The sequence below is a fragment of the Thunnus albacares genome, chromosome 4, assembly GCF_914725855.1.
Source record: "Thunnus albacares chromosome 4, fThuAlb1.1, whole genome shotgun sequence".
In the NCBI taxonomy this organism is placed as follows: Eukaryota; Metazoa; Chordata; class Actinopteri; order Scombriformes; family Scombridae; genus Thunnus; species Thunnus albacares.
The window spans coordinates 26735801-26760651 of NC_058109.1; the positions used below are offsets into that span (position 1 = coordinate 26735801).

At 40.2% G+C, this 24851-nt stretch overlaps 2 protein-coding genes across 3 annotated transcripts in view; both read right to left on the reverse strand.

The window, feature by feature from the left end:
• ptpra (protein tyrosine phosphatase receptor type A) overlaps nucleotides 1–13084 on the reverse strand; it is a 28929-nt gene extending 15845 nt beyond the window's left edge. Inside the window, exons 1-4 of the mRNA XM_044349229.1 lie at nucleotides 12313–13084; nucleotides 3122–3168; nucleotides 2774–2855; nucleotides 2212–2649 (exon numbers count right to left, since the gene is read on the reverse strand). Coding sequence (XP_044205164.1) covers nucleotides 2212–2649; nucleotides 2774–2855; nucleotides 3122–3142 — 541 coding nt within the window. The 5' untranslated portion in view covers nucleotides 3143–3168; nucleotides 12313–13084. The remainder of the gene's footprint in view (nucleotides 1–2211; nucleotides 2650–2773; nucleotides 2856–3121; nucleotides 3169–12312) is intronic.
• A 1374-nt stretch (nucleotides 13085–14458) lies between these two features.
• Nucleotides 14459–24027, reverse strand: idh3b (isocitrate dehydrogenase (NAD(+)) 3 non-catalytic subunit beta). Of its 2 annotated transcripts, none has more exons than XM_044349509.1 (11): nucleotides 23922–24026; nucleotides 21662–21835; nucleotides 21182–21302; nucleotides 19995–20055; nucleotides 19771–19903; nucleotides 19053–19186; nucleotides 18827–18929; nucleotides 18495–18641; nucleotides 18206–18300; nucleotides 17955–18015; nucleotides 14459–14986 (listed from the first exon to the last, which is right to left on the reverse strand). In XM_044349509.1, exons 1-11 carry the CDS (start codon nucleotides 23961–23963, stop codon nucleotides 14909–14911), a joined length of 1149 nt encoding a protein of 382 aa, XP_044205444.1. In that variant the 5' UTR covers nucleotides 23964–24026; the 3' UTR covers nucleotides 14459–14908. The 2 variants fall into 2 exon arrangements, with proteins under 2 accessions (XP_044205444.1, XP_044205443.1); XM_044349508.1 differs by lacking the exon at nucleotides 14459–14986 and adding an exon at nucleotides 15327–16994 and having other exon boundaries at nucleotides 23922–24027.
• Between the last annotated feature and the right edge of the window lie 824 nt (nucleotides 24028–24851).

Genomic DNA, 24851 nt, shown 5'->3' on the forward strand with positions numbered 1-24851 from the left:
TATATGAGGCTTCAGTAGTCTGAGTTAGTCAAATCAAGAAAAATATCTTCTAAAGTTGCAGCCTTTTTAGTACAGTATTCCTTCTTTTTGTTACTATCGTCCACTGCGGCTCAACAGGGAAAACAAAAAGCAGGAATTTGGCACTAAAAAGATTTCAACATAGGAAGACATCCACTTTATTTGACTGACTCAGATGGCTGAAGCCTCATATAACCTTCACATAAACTTTGGAATACATGATGCACAAAACACAGACTGTGGATTTTGTCCCCCATCTCTTACATTGAAAGTGCATTAGGGAGGGATCTTCTAATGGTCAGTATGAACAGGAGGAACGATTACAGCGAGCAAAAACTGTTTCAATATTTATACGGATACCTGACTATTATTTTAACACAGACTTGAAAAAATGTGAACCCGTCCTTTAAAATGTGTCTAGGGTGATCTGATGACAAGAGGCAGCTCTAAATACAGGCCTGAAGGCACACAAAAAGCATTGAGAAAGCACTGGGATCTCAAACCAAGGAGAAACAAATCAGGCGATCTGCCAATGACACACAACTTGGAGACGGTTGGAAAAGAATGAACATGAATCAAGTACTGAAGAGTCACCAAATCTATTTTTTCTCTTTACCTGCAACTGCAGTTTTGCCACAGATAAAATCAAATGAGAACGAGTAAGTAAAATCCCCTCAGAGGTGGATTAAGACACAATCAACAACTATTGGATACAACACACAGGGTCTGAACACCGCTTTGATGATGCCTCACACTTCTCTGAATAACTCTGAGCAACTGCACTCAATGTGAGAACTGTGTAGGCTTTATGTGCAGACAGGGTAAAAGAAAAGCCCGTTGCATGGTATGTAGCCGTTTTTCCATTGGAGATAAAATGAGTCACTGCCCCTTTAATCAGAACTGCACGTTTCTTCATGGTATTCTGGTCTTCTAAGGCTACTGTTGGTAGAGGAACCTGGGATTTCCCTGTGCTGCATAATGGTAATAAGTGCTTGAGGGTGGATATTAACTATGCTGTTTATTACAACCTTGGTCTTATATTTTGTGGTTTTGACCATCATTTCTATCTGTTATGTTAACATTCCACTCACCAAAGTAATGGTTAAGATCTGGGACCATGGCGACATACAGGAGCTACAGCAAAGTTTGAGTGGTCAAGAAATCCGAGCAGTTAGAAAGTTAAACCAGGAAGTTGGGGGCAAAATGTCCCTGAAAAATGTAAAATTTCCCTTGGGATGACGGGGGATTTTTAAATGCCCTCGTAAAATAAACAGTTAAACAAAGACTTAATACGTTTTGCAAAGCGTGTCTGGAATTTTGCTCTGTATTCAAAGTGCGACTCAGAATTGGCCGGGACGGCTAGGCTTCCATTTCAGTACAACCCCCGCCCTTTCCTCCTGCTCGAGGTTGTGAGGCAGCTACGACAGCTACTAACAGTAACGTTAACAACATGAAGCGTTTTTTTTGAATTCACAAACCTGTCACTTCTAGCCGAGTCACAATCAGTTGATAATGAAAGTACGTTAGAAATCGACAGTTGTTGACCCTCTTCTGGTCTGCCCTGTGCTTAAAAAAAAGCTACTAAAGCTGTCATAGCGCATGTTATTTTAAACCATAGAATGCCATAAATAACAGGCCAGACAATCGGCAATGTTGTTGAGATGTTGAACTGTGACGTTGTTACGCAACACTGTGTTTATTGTTTATACTTTTGAAAATAAAATATGCATTAAATGGGCAAAAATACTCACACAGTTATAATCTGTAACTGGGATTATAACTCAGTGTGAGGACTTTTACCCATTAAATGTCCTTGCATTATAAGTTTGGCTGCTCCTTTTGCTTTTTTAAACAAGAGTCATTGAATATTGGTCTGTCATGCAACATAGAACTAAGGTATTTCCCATTGTTTGAAAAAATTTCCCTGGAAATCAAATATATTTCAGGAGGGCAAAAAAAGCCCTTGTAAAAAAACCAAAACAAAAACAAAAGGTAATTTCCTACCCTGGTCGTGAGTATTTACTTCCTGGTTACAACTTATTACTACCAATGGGAATAATGACAGAAACTATAGAAATAAGACTCAAGTTGTAATAATCTGGAATTAGCCTTTAGGTATCCTCTCACTACATCTGTCCTTCATGACTCATAACATAATGACACACAGTCCCCTGCACATGCACCACCACTCACCATGTGGGCTCGTGTCGGAGGTGAATTCCATGCCAGGTTCTGTGGTGGTCTCCGTCTCCACCGTGATGTCCGGCCCCTCATCAGAATAGGTTTCTAGAGTTGGGGTGTCTGGAACCGAAGATGTGGTCCAGTTCCCTTCTTCCTCTGTGGTGGGAGGAGGTGGAGGCGCGGTGCTCGGTGGTGCCTGAGGGGCATCAGTTGGAGCTGGGGGTAGGGGAGGAGGGATTGGTGCCAACTTCCTGGTGGCATTGGGACCCACCGGTTGTACGTTCTCATCAACAGCTGGGCTTGCGGTCGTGGTGGTGGTTGTTTTTGTCGTCACCGGGATGACGGCGAGTGTTGTGGGTGGGCCTGTGGGGGCTGGTGTGTGTGCGGCTGTGATGTTGAGGGAGGGTGCGGCTGGGGGGTCTGTGGGTTTGGCAGTGATATTTGGAGGACCTGGAAAGGAGAAGACATGAGTAGGTCAAGCAAAGTACTGTGCAGTTTTTCACTGGGAGCTTTTTAACCTACGAAGGTGAGTAAGTAAAGACATTTGATTTAATTATTTGGACATGGTTCTTACTTGTGACGGGGACATGATCCTGGGCTGAGGCCCCGAGGGCTAGACCGAGCAGCAGGAGCAGGGGACACACACCCATTCTGCCCTACATAGAGGATACACAACACAAGGGACAAGAGGGTTTTAGTCAAAAACAACCATAAATCTCATTGAAAATCAATGAAACATAATATCCTGAACTTTATTCAGACCAGGAAATTCAGGGTTTGTGTGTTTTATAATCCACTATATATTTTTTTTAATCTTCTACCTTAATCCCACATGCTCAATTTTGGAAGGTAATACTCTTAAAACTATTTTTGAAATGAAAATGAAATACTTGTTAGTTTGTGTGTGTTAAATGTCATTTACCTGAAGAAGCGAAATTGGCATCAATCACTCATTCGCACAGCGTGGTTCTGGAAAGCAAAGAGAGGACATTTAGCATGACTCAGAAGATCTCATTATTTTCTTGCGTTTCACTTCACATGTATGGCAAATTCATATTTGTCTTTAAAGTAACATTTGTTCTCTTTGCAACATGCTCCCCCAAGATCACGGTGAGTCACAAGGTGTGTCACGTTGATATGTTCCTGTCGCACTATCGTTTTACATGATTTGGTCGTCCAAACTAATGATTAAAAAAAAAAAAAAGTTAATTGTAACTAACAAAATTAGTTTGAAGCTTAGGTTTTACACTTTTGAGCAGCTTTGGCTACATAACAAAATCATTAAATTGATCATTTTGACTACATTTACTATGTTGTAATATATGAAAAACATTCTCATTAATATTCTTATATTGATTTCAACAATGTCTTCCAGCCTTTTATGTGTTTCTTAACTCGTTGCAATATTGTTTCATTTGTTTGATATTCAACATTTATCAACCAACTTACGACCAAAACAGAATTAGGGTCACATTTAAATTCCTGCAGTGATATTAAATCAGCATTTAGGACACTTTGACCCTGATATGGGGATGAGTGAGTGGAGGTCAGAGGATACACAGACTTGGAGAAAGCATGACAAAGGCTGGGTGGTCGTGTGGACAGCTATCAACCTTTTGTGTAATCCCAGAGGCCAACGAGGCTGTTGTCTCCCTGACTGAGCTGTGATAATCCCCGGGCCTAATCCCATGGTCCTGACCCGGGAATAATCCAGCCCGTCTGCCTCTGCTTACAGAGATACTCCACCGCTGCACCGAGCCAAACACAAACTGATGCTTTACATCAGGGATTATTGCATCTGTGGGCAGAGGATAAATTGGGCGCTAAAAGCACTAATAGTGCCAGTTGCCAATCTCCTGGCGATTTGAACTGAGCTCATTCATTGCAGTACTTACATTTGGATTTTAGCACAGCGCTGTTTGACTGCTGCCTGAAATGGGGCATGATGAGCAAGTTATGTGGTCAATGAGGATGCTATTAACCTACAAATCCAATTGTTCCTCTCCCTCTTACTGTCACGCATCCATGCATCCATTTACCCGGCAAATGTCTGTTTCCAAAAGTGATTTATGCCCTCAGGTTCTGAGATTTTGAAACATGAAAATTTGACTGACAGGAAAACTTGAACAAAAAAACATAGATACAAAGATTTCTGTACAGTTCTTATAAATCAAAGTCCCTCTCCTCCCCCCCCCCTTTTTTTTTAAAGGAAACACAGCAAGGATGTTTTCACAAGTCTCTAATGACATGCAGGTGCACTGATATCCTTGTTGTTAATAGTGTTTAATATTCTTATATCAAACGTCTCAACTCTGCAAATGAGCAACAGCTGTGAGCAAAGAAAACATATATCTGCAGTGTGTTCAGACTTTAGTTAAGTCATAAATCAAAGCACATGTTGCTTCCTTCCTCCGCTGTCTGGTCAGAGACACACACACACACACACACACACACACACACTCACAAAAAAAAAAAAATCCCTCACTAACCCAAAAACCACATCACAACCCCTTAACCCCTGCTTCTACTATCCTCCCCTTCAACACTCATTAAATCGGAGTGACTCAGCTTGAACGGCCGAGCTCAGTGATTGGTACTATTTACTGTGAATGAACGCTGTATGGCATCTTTCGCAGCATGTATCAGGTTAAATTTGACGTGATAGACTGAGGTCACTACTGGGCATGTTCACATCAGCAAGCTTTTTTTTTTTTTGGTTTTTCTTAATGAAGCATGACTCATTGTTTTCTGCGCGCCATCCGGGGAGGCAGCATGACGTGTCGCTGTGATGGTGTAAGTGATATAAGCCGGTCCTGTTGCTAGCCTTCACTTCTAAGATGCTGCAGGTTTTTATCTAGAGACTGTGAGGCCCATGAGCACAACTCCCAAGACATGCATCTTAATGTGTTTTGGCCTCCTGAGAAGCAGCAGGAGACTTATGTGTTGGTAGAGGACATCATTAATTTAAGAGGTACTGGGCAAGTGCTTCTATTTGTGCCACTTTTCGGTTTTGTGCAGTCAGTGCTTCCTATTAAAAGGGTACTATAGGTTGCTGTAATGCCGCCCAATTATTTATTTATTTGTCTAATTACATTATTGTATAGGACATGAGCCTTGAGGTAAATCACTCGTGTCCTGAACAGGCTTGAAAAATGTTCCTACACTAGTTAAGATACCTCTTCCTATTACAGAAAACCAAGAAGCCCTTCTTCTCGACAGAACAAAGAAATAGCTCACTACCTGCTTTTATTGATTTGATCTCATGTTTCATAAGCAGATTTAATTGATAAAGCACTTTTCATCTTTAGTCTGTTTTCTTTTCGATCCAGCCTCCTCCCTCGTGTAGTGACGCAGCCAAATGTTTAAAAAAAAAAAAAAGGGGAGTAAATATCTTTCCAACAGCTTCATCACGCTATTCCCTGCAGAGGAAACATGTACATGCCCATCTATTAGTGAATGAATGTACTCAAAAGTTAGTCATGCAACTCTCACTCTCCTGACTTTGGGCTTGTGTTGTGCAACCATGTGAATATTTTTCAGACGAGGCAGAGCACTTAGAGAAAGCCCTGTACGGCAGTTGCCACTGGGATGAGCTGCCCTGTGGCTGAGCGCAAAACTGCCACAGCTTTCTTAAGAGTATGACAAGCCAAACAAAAATCAATAGTTTGACTGGAGGGAGTGAGAAATACACAACACAAAAATGTGGCAGGACAGCCTCTTCGCTTTTGATGGAAATAGAAAATGACTATGGTTTCTTTCTGCTCCACCCTTTATTTCCTGATAGTATTATTATCATATGCTCACTTGCAGTATCTTTATCTACTGTGCTGGTTTAATTGACATTGGTATAATAACAGGGCTGGGTGTTGAACCTTAGTACCTGTTGAGTAACAACCAAAAGCTGACCATAACATCAAGTATCAAAAAGTATCACAAGCTGCCTTCCACAGATTCTTAGGCTTGCTTATTAATTCTCTCTAACTTTATACTATATTTAATTCAGGCAAAGTTCTTCATTTAAAAATGATACATTCAGCACTGTGGACTATTTTGTTTAATGAATGTCAAACTGAAAACAGACCATACTGGCTGATATATAGAGAAATAAACCACATCCTGTTATATTGTAGTCATAGAAAACACTTACTTTTGATTGGTTGGCAGGTGTCCAGTAAAATTATATTTCAGGACATCTCAAACATAGTTTCAGTCAACAGTTAAGTCACCGTTCTACATCAGGTTTATTCATCTGCAGGTGATCATAACAACTATAGCAACAATGCTTATCCTGTATGCTGTTACCGGCTAACTGCGGAAATATGAGTTAAAATTAGAGCTGCAATGATTAGTCGATCGACAGAAAAAATAACTGAATATCTTTGGATTGTTGGTTGGGACAAAACGAGAAATTTTAGGTTGAATCTTGACTTTGGGGAACAGAGATTGACATTTTTCATCATTTTATCGACCAAACGACTAATCGACTGAGAAAATAACTGACAGATTAATCGATAATGAAAATAATCGTTAGCTGCTGCTCTAGTGAACATGACAAAAATGACAACTGACTTTGAAAATAAAAATACAGACAATTCAGATGTGTCAGGGTGGAAGTGTCAATGATATAAACAAAATAGTTCACCTTGGCTTGAATTTGTGTGTATTTAGAGAATGTCTGGTCTTAAAGCGAGGCTATGCAAAAAAGTGGCGAAAAGTGGTAATTATGGAGTAACTTTAAATGCTAACATGTAGCTTAAAAGTAGCTTAAGTGGAGAAAAGTCATAAGTGAGCAAATGACTCAGTCACATCATTTACACCACAATATTTATCTAACGCTTGCTTACATTAGCCATCATAAGCTACTGGTCAAACCAAATAAACTCCCTGAATGAATTAAATTAAGCATGGATGTGTTGTGTTTTATTATTTCTTAATTCTTACTTATTAATTCAAATAGTCATGGTTGAGGCAGAATATTCTATTTCTTGCTTCAGAAGTTGTACAGTCTTACTTTAACTGTGGTTACAGATGTTTATCAAGCCTCTCTGGTATTATTGTTTCTTAATTTAATGTAATCTATTTTATCTGATTGCATTTGATCATACATGTCCATTTGGTAATGCCCATGCTGTATTTAAAAAAACAAAAGCAAAAGATACATTCTGTTACAGAATCCAGTAACTTTAGATAAATACATATATGGGGTCACAATGTCCAGAATTCTATGATTATAGAAAAGTAAACAGCTCATATGCCGTCATGTAAGACAACACACTGAACCTGAAAAGCTTTCTTATATCCTGAGTCAAAGTCCAAACCATTGTGCAGAAACTCGATGCTTAATGTGCATGCAAGTGGTGAGCCCGACCACGACCAACTAATGAAGACAGTTGCCTCTCTGCCTGTGGCCAACTGCAGACCTCATAGGAGTGCAATCACACAGTAGTGAAAGGGCTGGGCTGTTCCCATGTCATTTCATTCACAGAGTGAAAGGAACACTTATAGGTAGAATATAAAGGAAGTCCAATTACATCTCCATGACAACCAAAGGCTAAGACGTAAGATCAGTGCAAGGTAGTCATTTAATAAGGAGCGTTCCCACTCAAGTCTCTGGATTTCACTGATGCCTTTGTATTTACTTGCGACCTTAGGTGAAGTAATAAGTATCTCTTCTGACAGCACGGACATGAATTCACGAATAGCTTCAGATGACATAAGACAGATTTTTCAAAAGTGACATCTAAGGGGAAGAAAATACTTTAACCTAAGTCTAGAATCTCTCAGAGCTGCTGCTATTTCTTAAAGTTGAATATGTGCTGTTTGATAGAGATTTCACAGAAACTCAATGACAAATGCGGCCAAAACACAACAACTCCTCTTTGTTTATTCCGACAACCAACAAATCTTATTCATAATTCCCCAGACGATCTCCCGAGGCAAGTGAGTGAGCTGCAGCAGACACAAACCCTGCAGGCTTAGCTGACATGACACCAGTAGTGGTGGTCAAGGGGACTTCACCATTCAAGCAGAGAAATATTTCCCTCTGGCTTCCTACAAGGCGTCCTGTGCTTCACTAGTGGCTGCAGCTTTAGATAATGGTTGTCTGTCTGTCTCCATTCATGGCATATTAATACTGTTTCTATGTCTTGAGAGGGAGGGGGCCGGGGGGGACCGGGGCAACAGGAATACTGTGAATGCTTCTCTTCACGGGAGACTGAAGTAGGCCTAACCCAGGGCCGCTAGGACTCTCGCTCTGAAACAGACCACAGATTATACGTCCCCAGTGCCACATACAACAGCCACAATCCTCTGGACTTCCCTTTCTGAGGGATACTACTCCCTGCTGGTGTGGTTTGTGTTCCTGTTCGCTTCATTCATGAAGCTGGTGAGTTGATGAAAAGACGAAGAGAAGCATAGGATTACTATTCTGGCTAATCATACAGGCATGGGTGACCGCTGTGTCTGTTATTAAGCCCGTAATGATGATTTGGTTCCGTCAGGCATGAAGGATCAAGAAAACGCACTTGTTTCAATGAGTGAAAGTGGTGAGTCAGAGAGGCTCTGCTCTACGTCTGCTTCATTGTGGGGTTTCTCACAGAGCATGCCAGGGGCCTCTCAAGCTTTCCCACATTGGACACAGAGGATGTGGAGGCGCAAAGCATGGCCTCCCCACAGAAGCCACTGTGACCTTGAAGCGTGGTGTGGGGCCAAACGGCCAGCTGAAGGGCCACGATGAAACCAGACTCAATATCACTTTATGTCAGTTGAAACTTAGCCACTCAAATGGATTTCTAGCAGAGTATCAAAAACTGGCAGAACACTGACTGCTGGCCTGGTTAGATTTGTGGTCTTGTTTACTTATTCTTTGATTAGAAAGTTTATAGTTTGATTAGAACTTTGCCAATTTCAGAAGTATTTTATTTAGGAAAAGTTTTTTTCTGGCTGCTCGTGCTTACACAGCATTTTCATATTTGAGAATTTGGCTTACTTTATTAAAGGAAATATGTGTTTTTGGAGAAAGGGAAAAAGCATAGTATTGAAAAGATATTTTGGTAGTAGTACCAACACTAAGGTATCATTTTGGCAATAATATTCATAGGTCTTAAATGATACCCAGCCCTAAATGCAGCACAGAGGGGCAGCACTGCCAAACTTCACGGCCACATTGTTTCATCTTTGCTTTGGTCGTTTGGGTTCTGTAACAATGGGAGCCCAAACTGAAGGTTCCCATATCTGAAGTGACCATCCTACTGCACTCGTCCCCTCCTCTTCCTACGAAAGATAAGAAGATGAAGAGACAATCATCTGAGACTTAAGTACACGGCAGTGTGATGACGGTGCTTCTCCAGATTCCCTTTTCTTCCTCGTCCATTCTTACGTGAACGTGCACACAAAGACTATTCAGGCTTGCTAACATGTTCTTTGGACATTTTTTTCACAGCGGGGCAAGAAAGGTCTTGTCGGCTCGAAGGCCGATGCCAAGGGCAAATATAAATATTTATAACTCTGGCTCTCAACTGGTTTTGAATTCGAACTAAGTTTGACCTCGACTGCGAAGGCAAGACCCATTGTTTGAAAAGAGTGAATGTGACATTTTGCTCGTAATTTCTGGTTTTCTGTGGATTTTAAACCCACAAAACACTAAAATGTGGCCGCTTTAACATAACTGTCACATTTACCAAGACGTACTGTATAACAATCAAAGAATTTATGTGCTTCTAGTTATGGTCAAGAGGCGCAGTCGAGTGTAATCCTTTATGTGGAGGAGTGTTAATGTACTGCTTCTACAAAACCCACCTGCCTTCCATCCACAGCTCCAACATTTAGTGCCATTATCCCACCTCATGGAAACCTACAGGAGAACAGTGCTGCACTAATATAAACTCTAATCAAGGGATAAGGAGGACCTGAATCACAGGTGAGCTTACAAAAAAAAAAATCACAAGAAACTTCTCACACATCAAAAATACTTCTTAAATCCCACCAAGTCTTTTAAGTCGACCATCCACATCCATCACATTCGTGGTGAACCAGAAACATCAATCAGCCCACATCACAAGCACATAGAACAAAGATTTACTCAATAATTTGAAGGGATTACATAATTGCTACTCCACATCTACGGAAGACAAAGCTCGATGGGTTCTGTGAAGTCTTCCCGGTTGGACGAGATATTTGATTTGTGAATCGTTAGTCATCGCACAGGTTCATTTCCTGTATTGCCAAATAAATGTCATTACGGTCGAGTGACATATCAGATGGAGCTGAATCAGGCCCCGTAATGCTTCGTAATCCTCTAAATGTAGCCGTGTTTATCCTGTCAGAGGCTGAATTACAGTGCCCTTCCAGAGTAAAATATGTAGGCCCACAGGTGGAAACAAAAATATACCTCCTGCCGCACCCAAACAGCCAACTCATAATACTGTGTCAGCAGCAGCACCCTGAAATTGTGAAATTTCACGACATGGAGGTGAAGATCCGTCCATCAAAACTTAACGCGCAAGCTCCCACAAGGCAATTTCAAGCTACACTTTATCCTTATTTTTAGAAACTAGGCCAATCATGAAAAATATGGTGCAAGGATCACTCAAACTCCTCTGCTAAAACCCTTTCAGGATCCCAAGACAGAAATAACTCATTTTTCTTAAAATAGGCTGGAGAATGGAGATATGAAGAGAACGAGCGAGATGATAACGCTCTTGCCTTTCTCTGCCGTACTGCCAAGCACTTTTAAAAAAAAAAAAAAAAAAAAGACACAGTCAGACTTTCATGAGATGGAGCTGCTTGACAACCAGAGGTGGACATGTCCAGGCCTGACAAACAGAGGTCAAGGTAGGCCCGATGGCTCTCTGAGTCTGAGTTAGGAGTCACACACGTTGCAAGGAGTTGCGGCTTCAGTTTTTGCACTTGGACGGTCCTAACGTGACATGACGACCTCGGTGAAGTGGAAACCAGACTGAGTTATGGTTGATATGTGCTGCAGCAGCTCAGTGAATCGGTCCAGACGTGATGAGTCAAGCTCCAGGCAGACATAGCAGAGGCTCTTTTCAGATATGACAAGCCAGGCTCTTCCACTGCATCCTTAGCTCTGGATGATGCTTCTCTCTGCTCTCACTTTAAAGCATCCAAACTCCTATTTGACTCAAATGAAGCAGCAACCAGTGTACTCATTAATATTCTTCATCTAACTCCCATCATTTATCATGACGAACAAGTAGCTGTCCCGTTAAAGGAATAATCTGTGTTCTAAAGAGGCTGAGAAATCACAACTTACAGGGTAAGTAAAACAGAAAAAAAAAGCTCTCAACACCCACAAGATTGAAATGGTATGCTCGGTTACACCCAACATTCAGAGAGAGAGAGAGAGAGAGAGAAAGAGAGAGGAGAATATTAATCATTACAAAAAAAAAAAAAAAAAAAAAAAAAAACTTTGGGAGAGGTTGTAAAGGGGAATTCACGCTCAAGAGACTTTATGTCAGAGACAGCAGAAGAAGAAACACAAAGCAGCCGCTGTGATTTGACAGACCGTACATGTTAATGTTAGTAATGTTAGAGCGACCTAATTCCTGTTGTGGGTCGCATGAAGCCCCCCTGCTCCTCTACCCACACCCACCCACCCACCCAGCCAAGCTCCCCACCCTCTCTGAACGTGTAATAACAAAGCGTTGATCAATAAAGTGTACTTTCCAGTGAGGCAGGACAGACCTGGACCCGCTCTTTGTTCCTGTGCCAGCGCAACAGCATGTGTTTTCGGGCACAACATAACCGAGTTACAAACCTCTGACTTCTAAAATGTTGTCACACTCATCTTTAAGCCCCCTTTTTCTTGAGAGCCCCCCTCGCCGAAATTTCCCTCCCTGCCTCCGAGCTACTTCTGAAATGTTCCGAGTATTACAAAGAGGTTCACAAGTGCTGAACACAGCCCTGCTCCTGACACACGACTGGGTTTACCTCCACTGCTTGTAAAGGTAGCGTGTAATGAACCCTGCGAGGCTGAGTGTAGGGGGACAAAGTGCTTGTTTGTGGGTGACACAGCAAGAGGAAACATGCTTGTACAGCGACATTGTAACAAGTGCGATTCAGGCTTTGCGCAACAAAAACAAGAAAACTCACCACAACTCCTGTAGCGCCCAGAGGAAACCCGAAAGGGGCAAAAAAACAAGTCAAAGCAAAGTAGGAATTTATGCTCTCTTTCTCTTCCACGTTTTTCAACCCCGGCCCCTGTCTCCACACCCCTGGAACCGAGAGTGTGAGCGGGGTGGGGGGACCTGGGTGATAGCAGAGGAGGGAAGCACGATCTGGGACACACGGCCAACACTTCGCTGTCAGTTTATCCGCTAAATCCAGGCGAGTACCGGCGCCCCCCAAACAATCCTCAGTCCGCCCTAACGTACCGTCCCTTCAGAGTGTACTTTTTTAGCTTTCCTGGATGATAAATCCCACGGTTTATCCGCTGTATCCGGGCGCGTCGGCCGACTATTCTAGTCCGCCATGTTGTGTGTCTGTCTGCATCGGAAGAATGGGAAGCGAGCTGCAAATTCCCAGGCCAGGCCCCGTCTCTTCTCCAGTCGGTTTCTCCATAGTCCGCAGCGACACCTGCTGGCCGAGTGAAGGCCTGCATGGTCCGGACTGTGCCACACAATCACTGCGGCGGTTCATGGAGGGTCCCTGACTCTGTCTGACTGCTGACTGTCCCTCTCTTGTTTATCAACCCATCCACAGTATGGACAATTATATAACTCTCAGATGAATGTAGGCCTATATGTGAAATCAAATATTTAGTTTGTGGTGCATTGTGACAATGTGTCTAACTCAATATATTGTGAGTGGAACTAAGGCTGGATTACAAGCCTGGAAAATGGGCCCCCAGATCATTAGGGGTCCCAGAGGCCCTGGGTGTGTGGCAGTAACTTGTAGTACGTTACTTGATGTAATTTCTTCAATTACAAATTAGTTCGAAAATATGTACCACTAAAGCACAATTAAAAACTAAAATGGTATTTACCCAAGCTAGTTTTAATACCTCTAACCTCTTACCAGGTGCCCCATTTTTGTGCACAAGCCCGAAAATAATGTACCCAAAATAAGAAGGTGACTGTTCTTCAACCCTTTTGATTACAGTCATAACCCAGGTCTCATTTAAAAGGTAAATCTCTAAATTTTACGACCAAAAAGTCAGAATGAGTATAAGTGATCCTGAAAATAATGCAGCCAAGGCTGAAGTGTCCCCCAAAATACTTTAGCCTCATAAATGAATTAGTCAAATCACACTCCACCAGGTAAATTTGAATATAATCAAATTATTGCATTAATTGCCCTGAACTGAAAACATTATTGTAGACTTTAACTGAAGAAAACAGCTAGAATCATAACAAAATAAATGATTACAAAATAAGAATACAAGTGCAGGAAAGTCATACTGTCTTATAAATGAATAGAAATAGCTCAATATGTCAAGTAAGAGAATTTCAATGGTATCCTGTGATTAGTCTTACAGTGTCAGAAATTACAGTGTAATAAAAGTCATTGAATATTAAGTCTTGCCACATCTGGAACAGTGAGAGGGAGGCAAGGGTACTTTTAAACTGAAACATTTAGTCTATTAATTTATTAGTCAATCAATTGACAGAAAATTAATTGAGAACAAGTTTAACTGAAGAATTGTCAATTGTCAATTGTTTTTGGGGGCAAACGTGCCAAAAAATTCAGTAGTTAGCAGCATCTCAGGTGTTCATGCTATCTGGTTTACTCAGTATTCTATTATAATAACCTGAATACATTTGGTATTTGGACTGTTGGTTGAACAAAACAAGCAAATTGAAGATAATTTTAATTTGGAAAAAAAAAATCTGAAAAAATCTTATATTATCAATCAGTTAATCAATAACGAAAATAATCGTTAGTTACAGTCCCAGGCTATTGGCACAGTGTACAAGATTAAAAGAGTAGTACAAACATTGTGTATCTGTTCAGTTTTTTCTTACTTTCTTATCTTTTTTGTGGTCCTGGGGATCTGGAGCATAAACCAGCTACACAAAGCAGGAGTCCACCATATGACTGACAGGACCAGACTCTCATATTCATACTTTTTTACAGATTTTTTTCAGTCAGCCTGAGTAGCATATGTTTAGACACAGAGAGGGTGTTGGCTGGGTTTGAGTTCCTCAAGCTGTGACTGAGCCACCAGCAGCCATGATCAACACTAGATACTGCATCAGTCCTCTATTAATATTCACACAAGGATTTTGCACACAAGATGTAATTTCTCACTTATTATTTATTATTCATGTCTCATTATAAATGAAGAAGCAATGTAGCTAAAACTTAAACTTAATAAATAATATGAAGGTATACATAGTACATCATGTTTTGACTGCTGGTTAATGTCCAGACATAAAACATTTAAGTGGAAATTACAGGATTGTAGCAGAGAGCAGAATGTGAATGCTGATATGGAAACATGTTTTGTGTGGAATTTAAGACTTTGCATCTTGAACACAATATTTTTTTGTGCGTGAATGTCATATTTGATGTTTTACGCTCAACTGCAAAAACAGGCTTTATGAATATTATCATTGAGCATCAAACTGGAAAATTGTGTGTAAATTGTTGCTGGAATATATTGTCCAGTTGAGAGATCAAGTTAACAGGAAGTAAATAAAAAAGCCTGTGTGCGTTGTAGCAGCTGACAGATTTGCAAATACAATACTTAGACTGCCAGGTTAGCAATGACAGCCCGGGTGAACTCGTCGCTTGTGGCATAACCCCCCAGGTCTCCAGTGCGCACCTGTTGCAAACATAAGGACAGTGTGTTACTATATGCACAGCTGCAGCAACACATGTCCACATACAGTATCGTCACCAGCATGTTAGAGAGCCTTTGAAAACTGCACTCACAGAACGCACAAATAGTGCGATCAGTGAGATGTGTTCATTAGAAAGCATCATTTTACAAGTTATGTTCTCTTCATTTTCTATATAAAATATACCAGTCAAATAAAGTACAGCTAAGAACCAAACAAACATTATAACAATTCTCGGAAGCAGTTTGTGAGTCATTTCAATAAGTACTTAACCATAGTTAGATTATTTAAGTTTTAAAGATCAAACACTATGAAGAGAAGACAGAAAGTTATTCATTTAATACAACATCACACTTGTGACCAGCTTTAATATGAAAGTATGACACTTCGATACAGGATTTATTGTGAACAAAGGGAAAACTAAATCTGATTAACACAAAAAGACAAAAAACCCACAAATACAAAAAACACATGACACTGTTGTTAGTGGTATACAATCTCCATAACAAGATTTAAAATTTGGTCCAAACAAATATAAAGTTACTAATATATAACTTTATGTTTTATTGGGGTTAACAACTGACTACACATGAAGTCAGTTATATTGAGGAATGACAGATGAACAAAAAGCAGAGTCTTAATTCTTACAGCATCAGAGGCAGCAACAGTTCTGTGGGAACGAGCAGCACCATCTTGAGATAAATGTTGTGCTTTATTCTTTGGCATTTATGTTTAAATAAGAAATCATGACTTGAATCATTTAGTTTGTTGTCAGTAGACTGGGAACCTAGCCACTAATCTACAGTATACTTGTTTAAAATGTAACTTTTCTCTTTAACCTTAGTGTAGATGGTCTGCACTGCTCCACTTATGATGAACAGACAACTAGCTTTATGGACACTGAACATCACCTCAAGAGATTCTCTGTGGATATTAAGTGTAGAATTATTATAAAATGTTACAATTTGGTATAAAAATTGAAAATATTCACACTAGAAAGTAACACTATATATTGATGAAACTATTCATGATAATTTGGCAGAGTTGTTTATGTTAAAATGTGACTTTTATTATTAATATCCCAGTAAGAGACAAGAATTTTGCATTCAGATGGGTTTGCCTTTGCCATACAGTATTTCACAGCAGAGTGAAAGAGTCTGATTGACAACATCTGTAGGTCAGAAATGTTCTGGTATTACTGGGTCATGATGTAGCAATGTTGTTATATAATAAGTTACACTAGCAGTCAGTTCTCAGGTGGTTAAGGATGAGGCTATCAGACAAAGTGAAAAATGTCATGACAATAAGAGGAAGTTGGTGGTTGACCGCGAGGCAAATGCAGATTAGCTGATAACTAATGATGTGTGATAGCAAAGAGGTAGTCTGTATGGCCAACATGGCTGGAACATTTAGATTATCAAGCGACAAGCAAAAAGAAATAGGTGGATGTAAAAATGTCTCCCAGAACGAGAAAAATGACACAGATGATCTAAATCAGTCCAGTAAAAATACTGAAAAGGCATCAAACTTAGCACAAAAAATCCAGGGTTTAGGAGAGAAGGTGAAAGGAGGGAACATGATTCTAACCTTCACATCACAGAGATGATAGTAACTATGAGGAAAGAGGGGTTTCCATGGAGAGGGGCAACAAGCTTTAACATGTAAATCCTTGAGAAGTAGCCTCATGAGCTGTACAAGGCACCGCTGATTCAAATGGATTTATTAGCAAACCCAGTATAAACAATAAATGCAACTGAAAGTGTTTCCCAAAACTGTGCGACACAACTGTCATTTGGCAGTGAAGGGGAGAGATGAGTCTTAACATGCGTCCGAGTTCATGTTAAGATCAGTGTCCAGATTAAAGGAAATGTCAGGGAGGAGTGTGTCTGGGGAGCAAACATCTTAGTAAACGGCTCTGTGACGCAGGTTTTCCACAACAGCACACACAAAGTCGCCAGTGGTAGAGTACCCGCCAAGGTCTCGTGTCCGAACCTGGGATGTGCACACAGACACACACAAACACACAGGATAACGGGGTGGGGGAGAGGAGGGTATCGAGGAGAGGGAAAAGGGAGAGGAAGGGCACTTCAGACAACTAGCAGGCAAATTCCACTTTCAATTGACAAGCATTCCTTAAAAATGATAATTTGTCACATTCACACAGTAACCTCTCCATGCCTCAAATACAGTAATACCCTAACCAACCAAACTTTTGCCACTGCTTAAAGAAAAGCAATGAAAAAGGGAAAAGGCTTCTGCTGCTGAAATGCAATCTATAGAGCTGAATTCACCGTGCATTTCAACAGCAAACCGAGAGATGAAGGTTGACCGATTTCATGCTAGTGTTTGTGTCAGTGTATGTTAGTGTCAACAGGGATCGGGTACAAAAAACAGTCAGTCCAAGCTAGGTGAAGAGGAGGAAAAAAAAAAAAAAAAACAGTTTCCCTGGTAACAAATACATGTAAGTTGCACATTTATAGGCAGAATAAAATTGAGTGAGGAAGAGATCTCAAAACTAAGTTATCAAAGGCGCTCTAACACACTGAAGTATAGTTTGCCATCTGTTAGATGTAGACATTTGTGGGTCGAGAACTGCTAATGTTCAGGGATGAACATGAACACTTTAGTATACGTTTCATTTTCTAAAGTGCCCGCAGCATCCTGACACTTCGTATATATACGAGGTTGCAGATACTGACCCACAAAAATCGATGAGCAGTGTTACTTTACAAGCACAGGCTGACAGCATTAGGGTATGCATGTCCTGTTGCTTTCACATATCCTCATTCTGCAGAACCACCGGCTTTATCTTGCTCTGCTTGAATCATCAGATAAAAATCTATTTCCTCTTAGTGTTAATACTGTTAGTATTATCTGTTTCCACATTCATAGGCTGAATGCACCACTGGGCATACAGTAGGCAGAACTAACGAATAACACACACTCACTTACCTTGCCCTGTTTGATGACCCTCTTGACAGCGTCTGACACCATGTGGGAGTGATATTCCAGGCTGCAACACAATACAGTGACAATAAAGAGGTGGCCATAACTGTCTTGTGCACATGTCCACATTCAGACAAACAGGCACTCGAGGCAGTTCTCTATAGCTTGAGAGGTGCAGTGGACCAGGACAGAGGACTGGGGCTATGCTGTTACATGTTGTGTACTTTTATCTACAAGGCCTCAGCAGGTTGACTCACTTGAGGTGCCTGAGCATGTTAGCAGCACTGAGCAACATGGCCGTGGGGTTGGCAATGTTCCTTCCTACAGCTTGCGCAAAGGGATGGCGAGCACCCTGAAAGGGAAAAGAGACAGAGGATCAAGATTAGTCCTGTAAGTCCTCGCCATCATTGTGAATCAGAGAGAGGTTTAGTAATCAACAGTTCATCAATAGATATTACTATTTTCTGGAGTGCACTATTATCATGCTCTGCCATTCACAACATTCACTGCCATTCAAAACAGAGTGAGAGGTCAGCGGAAACTTACAGTTTCAAAGACAGCATACTCTGCACTGTAGCTTTCCCCGGGAACAACACCTGCTCCTCCAACCAGCCCTGCTGCCAGGTTATCAATAATGTTACCATACAGGTTGGGCATCACCAGCACATCAAACTGGTACGGGTTCTGAACCAGCTGCAGCAAAGTAACACAGACAATGACAAGTTTAATGCAGAAATGGAGGAGTGAAACTTAAACCTAATAAACTGTGTTTAGCAAGTCAGTAAACAAGTAATATGAATACAAGACTATTAGGTATAAGTATTATGTAAAAGCAAATCATTCATAGTAAAGTCAGGAGAATGAAAAGCTGTATATACCTGCATGCAACAGTTATCAATGATTATGTTCTCATATTTGATTTTGGGGTACAGTTCTGCCACCTCTGCACAGCTCTGCAGAAACAGGCCATCACCTAATTTCCTGTAATTAGAAAAGGGATGAGGACAAGTGTTGCTATGGCTGTAATGCAAATTATAACCCAAATTAACAAAAATTAATTGAAGAATATGACAAGACAAAAAGAAAGAGAGGAAGCTTTCTCACATGATGTTGGCCTTGTGAACAGCGGTGACCTTGCTTCGTCCCTTCTTGGTGGCATAATCAAAGGCAAACTTGGCGATGCGCCTTGACTTCTCTCTGGTGATGATCTTCAAGCATTCGATCACACCAGTCACACTCTAAAGAGCAAGGAGAGGGTTAATATATTTCAACACGGCCATTTTTATAGATTCATCGACTAACCTGCAGTGTGAGAATCAAATATGTATTAGAACTTATCTACACCAGACGCATTTTTCAGTTGCGCATCTCAAGTTCACTGACGGATCAGATTCATTTCAATATTAATGAATGAAACTATCTAAGACAGACATGTAAACTGAACAAAATGTTTGTTCATGTTAAAAAATTGTATTATATGTATGTATATGTATTGTTCGCAACTTTTGTAAAAACTCAAATATCAGTATCAGTAACAGCATCAAAAATCTAATATCAGATAAACTATAGTTAGTGGCCACATTGAAGGCAAACTTTAACAATAAACCAACTCTGAAGGACAGCTGAGGAGTGGCAATGAACATTTACTTCCCTCTCTAAACGTAGCACAAAACAACATACATCATTTCAGCACCTCCGTCAGTGTGATTCATCTTCATTTTGTTGCCCGTTTAATGGTGTTTATGAGAAATCTTTCCTTTTCATGTGGGTATAAAACCACTGTTCATCCCCTGAATGCAGTGTGAGGAGGAGTCTTGTTTACCTCATGCTCCAGGGAGCTGTACTCCCCCTCAGTCTGTTCACGGATGATGACCAGGTCCAGGTTGTTGTGGCGAGTACTGTAGCCCGGCAGGCTGTTCACATGAACCACATTAGCAAACAGGTCCAGTTTACGCCTGAGGAATAGACAGAGAGGTAAAATTATTATTTTTTAAAACAGATTGAAATTACACAGACACAAACATGCAACTGGTTTTCTGGTTTTACCTCAGCCTCATTTCATATGAAGCCAGCTCCCCTTTGAACTCCATGGGCGTGTGAATCTTTCCTGGATAACCAAACATACCAGAAACATATGTTAGATCCGTTCCATTCTTTTTAAAGCCTCTGCAGATTTGGCTTGAAATAGTAAAAATGCATAAATGATATCAAAGTTGAGTGTCTCATTAAGCATCCACAAAAATCTGAGTGAAAATAAATGTTCATAACTATTAGAAAAACTCATACCTCAGCTCATTTTGCTGTTCAGACTATTTCTCAAAACTGTGTAGGCGTGGCAGATCATGTTTTGATTGACACCCGCGCCGGCTACTGGGGGCTGGCTAACTACAGTAGCTAACGACCATGTTTCCATGTTGCAGAGCTGTGTTTCTAACTCACTGAGCCTCGCCTCCAACATGGTAAATACACAACATTTATTACATGTATTATTACCACTAAAGGAGGAAGGGGAATAGCTAAGAGACGGCATTTCTAACTACTAAGCTAAAGTGACTAGCAGACATAAAAAGCATGTGAACAACTGCGTGACTTGTGAGAAAGTTGCTAAAAGAAGGAGAGAGCTAAGAGTGCTTGAACAGGACTAGTGTATGTTTAAATGTACAGTGGGTAATACGCCATGGTAATGAAGAATATAGCAATATTAACTGGGTTGAGATGCAGAAACACAACTAATAACAGAAACTCCAGCAACTGGAAATGAGACAATACGCTTGTCACTTTGTTTATGATTGGTTCGTGGAATTTATTGCGTAATTTTCATAATAAATGTCCAAGCATCTGAACGCCTAATTCAAACCCAATATCATGAAAGTTTACAAAAACTTAAATGACTATATTTTGAATCTGGGTTGAAACTTTCTAACGCTTTTTAAATGCTTACTATTATGTACACAAGACCCTAAATTACATAGTTAGAAGGCTATTATGGATTTGGGTTTCCATTAGCTTTAAATCCTAATATACTGTACTTTATTTCATATATATAAGCCTTTACTATTTATTTCATAAATAATAAAGGATGTAAAGTAGCTAAACAAGGATTTTCAATGTAAAGCTGTAGATTATTTTGATATGTGTAAGGGGCCACTCAGTTTTCATAACACATTATATTGTTTTATATTTTTTACATAAGGTGGATTATGAAAGGACGACAAAAGATTAAGTAAAGCTACCTTTCATGGCCACTTTGTTGGTCTTCATAGAGGTCAACACTTGCTCCAGTTTCTCCTCGCTGGCCATGTTCTGCACTTCACTCAGGTGGAACTCCTCAAATTCTACGGGGACGTCTCCTGCCTGTCGACAGGCCAAAAAAGAAGGCAACTTTTACATCAACCCGCTTAGGTTTTAATTAAATTTTACATTTACATGCCAGTATTTTGTATATTTTTCTCAGTATTTCTATTGTAAACCTTTTGCTCTACAATTACAATTTTGCTAGTGTACAAACACATTGGAAAAAATCCATAATGATGCCTATTACATCATTAAGCAACTGTCTGATCTGGCATATTTCTAGTGTACAGTATGTATTAATGGGTACCAAAAAAGCCAAAAAATACTTCTACTTTTATTTAATTTCTTTTTCCCACAGCTATGGTGCACTATTTTTTTAAAGGACAAAAGGCAGCGATGATTCCAGCTGTAAAATGTACCTTAAACACTTCCTTGACAGCAGTCATCAGCTCAGGTCCCACTCCATCCCCTGGAACCATTGTGACCTTAAAGGTTGCATCTGCACGAGCAGGCGGGGCTTCTGGCCCACAGAGACCAGCAGAAACACTCACTGGTCGGGAGGCCAGCTGCTGCCACCTGGGGCCACTCAGGCCCTGACAACAGAAAAGTGGACACAGACACAATGAGGGTTGGGCAATATCACAATATGTACAAAGAGCTAATATACAGTTTGTTGACAGTTTATTGGGTGCACCTAGCTACACCCATTTATATCAATGTGGGTGGACTCAGTATTAGAAACACATCTTGGAATAATGCAATACAGTTTAACAACATAAACTGTTATGAAGGTAGGATCTATTGCATTGGTTTACACTGGGTGCACCTAATAAACTGGCAACCGAGTAGAAATCTGTCTACGTCAGATTCTGCCATATCAGCTACACCAGGTCAACTATAGACTGACTGCTACTGGATTTTTTTGAGGCCAATACTAATACGTCTTTTTTTAATCTAATAGATTGGGTGATATACATCTTTACATAAACACATAACATAATTTTTTGATAAGAATCCCTTTAATTTATTATTATTATTATTATCATCATCATTATTAATACATACAGGGCAGGACATTTCACAGTTGAAAAATAAACTTGTCAGTGCTCTCTGGTGGTGCTGGTTTTGGATAAGGGGTGAGCTTCTCAATCTGCCACAATATCTAAAAACAGAGCTGTAGACTGTTTAAAAGTTTTAATAATATAGACTTTATTGAAAAAAATGACAATAAAGTAAGCAGTAAGACCAATTATCTAACTAACTGTTTCATCTTGGTCTCAAATGTAATTCTGTCATACAAGTGCAATACCAATAGTTGCCCAGCAGATGTCCCCATGTCAACTGTATCAAATACTTCAAAACTATGAACCATTTTCAATGTAATTCCTTCATATTGATTAATTGCTTCAGAAAGCTTCATTCCCCCCCAACACTAATGGTGACATGGTTTCTAAACTACCTCAAGCATAACTTATACGACACAGATACTGACATAATTGTGATGAGCAAATATCAGTCAGGCTCTCTTTATAACCCAATATTATCTCTGGATGTTTTAGGTCATTGTAGGCAATGTTACAAATTAAAGAGCAGCGCTGCGTTATGACAATATTGGATTATTATTTTATAATTTCACTTGAATGTTGGATACTTCATTTGCCATATTAGAGAGAATCAGACTTTTCTTACAGATTATTTTATCATAAACAGTTTATCAAGTGATTTGCCAGAAACATACAGTACCAGTAAAAAGTTTGGACACACTCTCTCAACCAAGTGAATGAGAAGGTGTGTCCAAACCTTTGACTGGTACTGTACATGTTGATATAATGCAATATTACATATACTGTGACAATGTGATAAGACTTTTTATCCGTATAGACACACAGATCACTTATTTGATCACATAATACTGAGGGCAGATGTGGATGTGAGTTTATTTCAAGAAGATCCTGAATGATCATTACACATTGAGCAGAGAGGGGGGGTTATAACAAGGGGACAAACTGGATGCTACAGGGAATAAATGTAATAAATATATAAGATAATGCCAGAGGTGCCATCTGTCAAAATCACAATACACAAACACACCTGCAGTTTTAAAGTAAACAACTGAAGAGATAACTTAATCTCCCACTGACATTTAATTATATTGCTGGCAAGTAAGAAAAGTTGAGATGACAGGCAACTGACACTAAATGATCAGATCACAAGATTGTCATCTGAAGAGACAAATAGACCTATGGTCTGGTCTGTTGTTTTAAAGACAGTTAGTTATGTGCTGCTGTTATCTGATGGCTGATGCAGGACAGGGAGGTTATCATGGGGTTAACGGTTAGCTAGCTAACGTTACTTCAGCTAAAGCTGCGGTTGGCTTGTCTGACAACTATCTACTGATAACACAACATTAACGGGGATCTTTGATTCCTTCGTAGACCAGCTTAGAAAACGAAATGGAGCCACTACAGCCCTGCATGTATCACTTCCTATCTCAATATGACGAGGTCTATTCAAACGATGTGTCAATGAAGGAGGCTAAATGGTTAGCAGCAACACAAACACAGACGGCACAAAGTCAGTGAGCCAAACTATAATAACACAGTGTTTGAGTTTACCTAAATACAATTCTACCAAAACCACTTCTCTCTTCTATCAAACTAAGCTTGTAAATATACTCACCTTGACCAATGTTCCCAGGCTTCCTCTCAAGGCGGCCGCCATTGTCCTATACCATGCAGCTACAGCAACTGAACTACTTCTTCTGCGGTGCGGCGCTGCTGTAGCGACAATTAACTTCAATACTACCATCAAGTGGACAGAACATGTATGGCCGGTAAGAAGTGCCTTCTCCACCCGGGACAGTCTGTCTCCTTTGGACAGCTGGTAGACAAGGGCTTGAATTTATATAATCACAGTCATGAAAATATCCTGATATATGTTTTTATCTTGAGCTGAAACTGAGTTCTGAGACGAGAAACGTAGGCCTGTGATGGGGAATCACCACAGAGAGAGGACTCTGGCCATGTAAAATAAAAAAAATCTGCTTACACATTAATTTATCAATCCAACTCTCTGAAAGGAGCCATTCTACATTATGAGCATGTTTAGCCCTAATTTTGATACTTGTGCATTTTGCTATACTTATGAACCTTCATTGAACGAACAGATCTGAGTATTCCCACAACTGGAAGAGGTTTCCAGATGCATTCTTTGTGACATGTTCAGGGCCATTCCCATATCTTTAGAAAGAAAAAACAATGTTTGGATCAGGCAAAGTGTTTGGATCTGCAGGTTAGATATTGTACATGAATTTTCCCACAGCTGCTAAACAACTCAATCTGGAAAAAATGTATTTGCACAGAAGCAAGAAACAGTTGTATGGGGTTCATGTCATGTGTATAACATCACCTTCAAAGGTCTTATTGTAAAGATGGTTCTATGAGGATGGCAAACTGACACTGAAGAAAGGACGGCATTAAAAGAAAAGATAGAAATGTATGGTGAAGAATGGGGTGAAGAATTTAGAGCAGCCACAGCAGCACTTGTCAGGGCTGTTCAGTCCAAAGCAAGCCCTGATTAATCTGCAGTCCCACAGTCAGCTGACACAAG

What these genes read in the sequence shown, in the direction of transcription:
- idh3b (XM_044349508.1), bottom strand. Translation starts at nt 23,963, where the DNA reads ATGGCGGCCGCCTTGAGAGGAAGCCTGGGAACATTGGTCAAG. An exon ending in TTGATAACTGTTGCATGCAG is followed by an intron (nt 18,642 to 18,826) that starts GTATATACAGCT and finishes ACTTTGCTGCAG; the next exon opens with CTGGTTCAGAACCCGTACCA. An exon ending in GGGTCATCAAACAGGGCAAG is followed by an intron (nt 16,995 to 17,954) that starts GTAAGTGAGTGT and finishes TGCACATCCCAG; the next exon opens with GTTCGGACACGAGACCTTGG.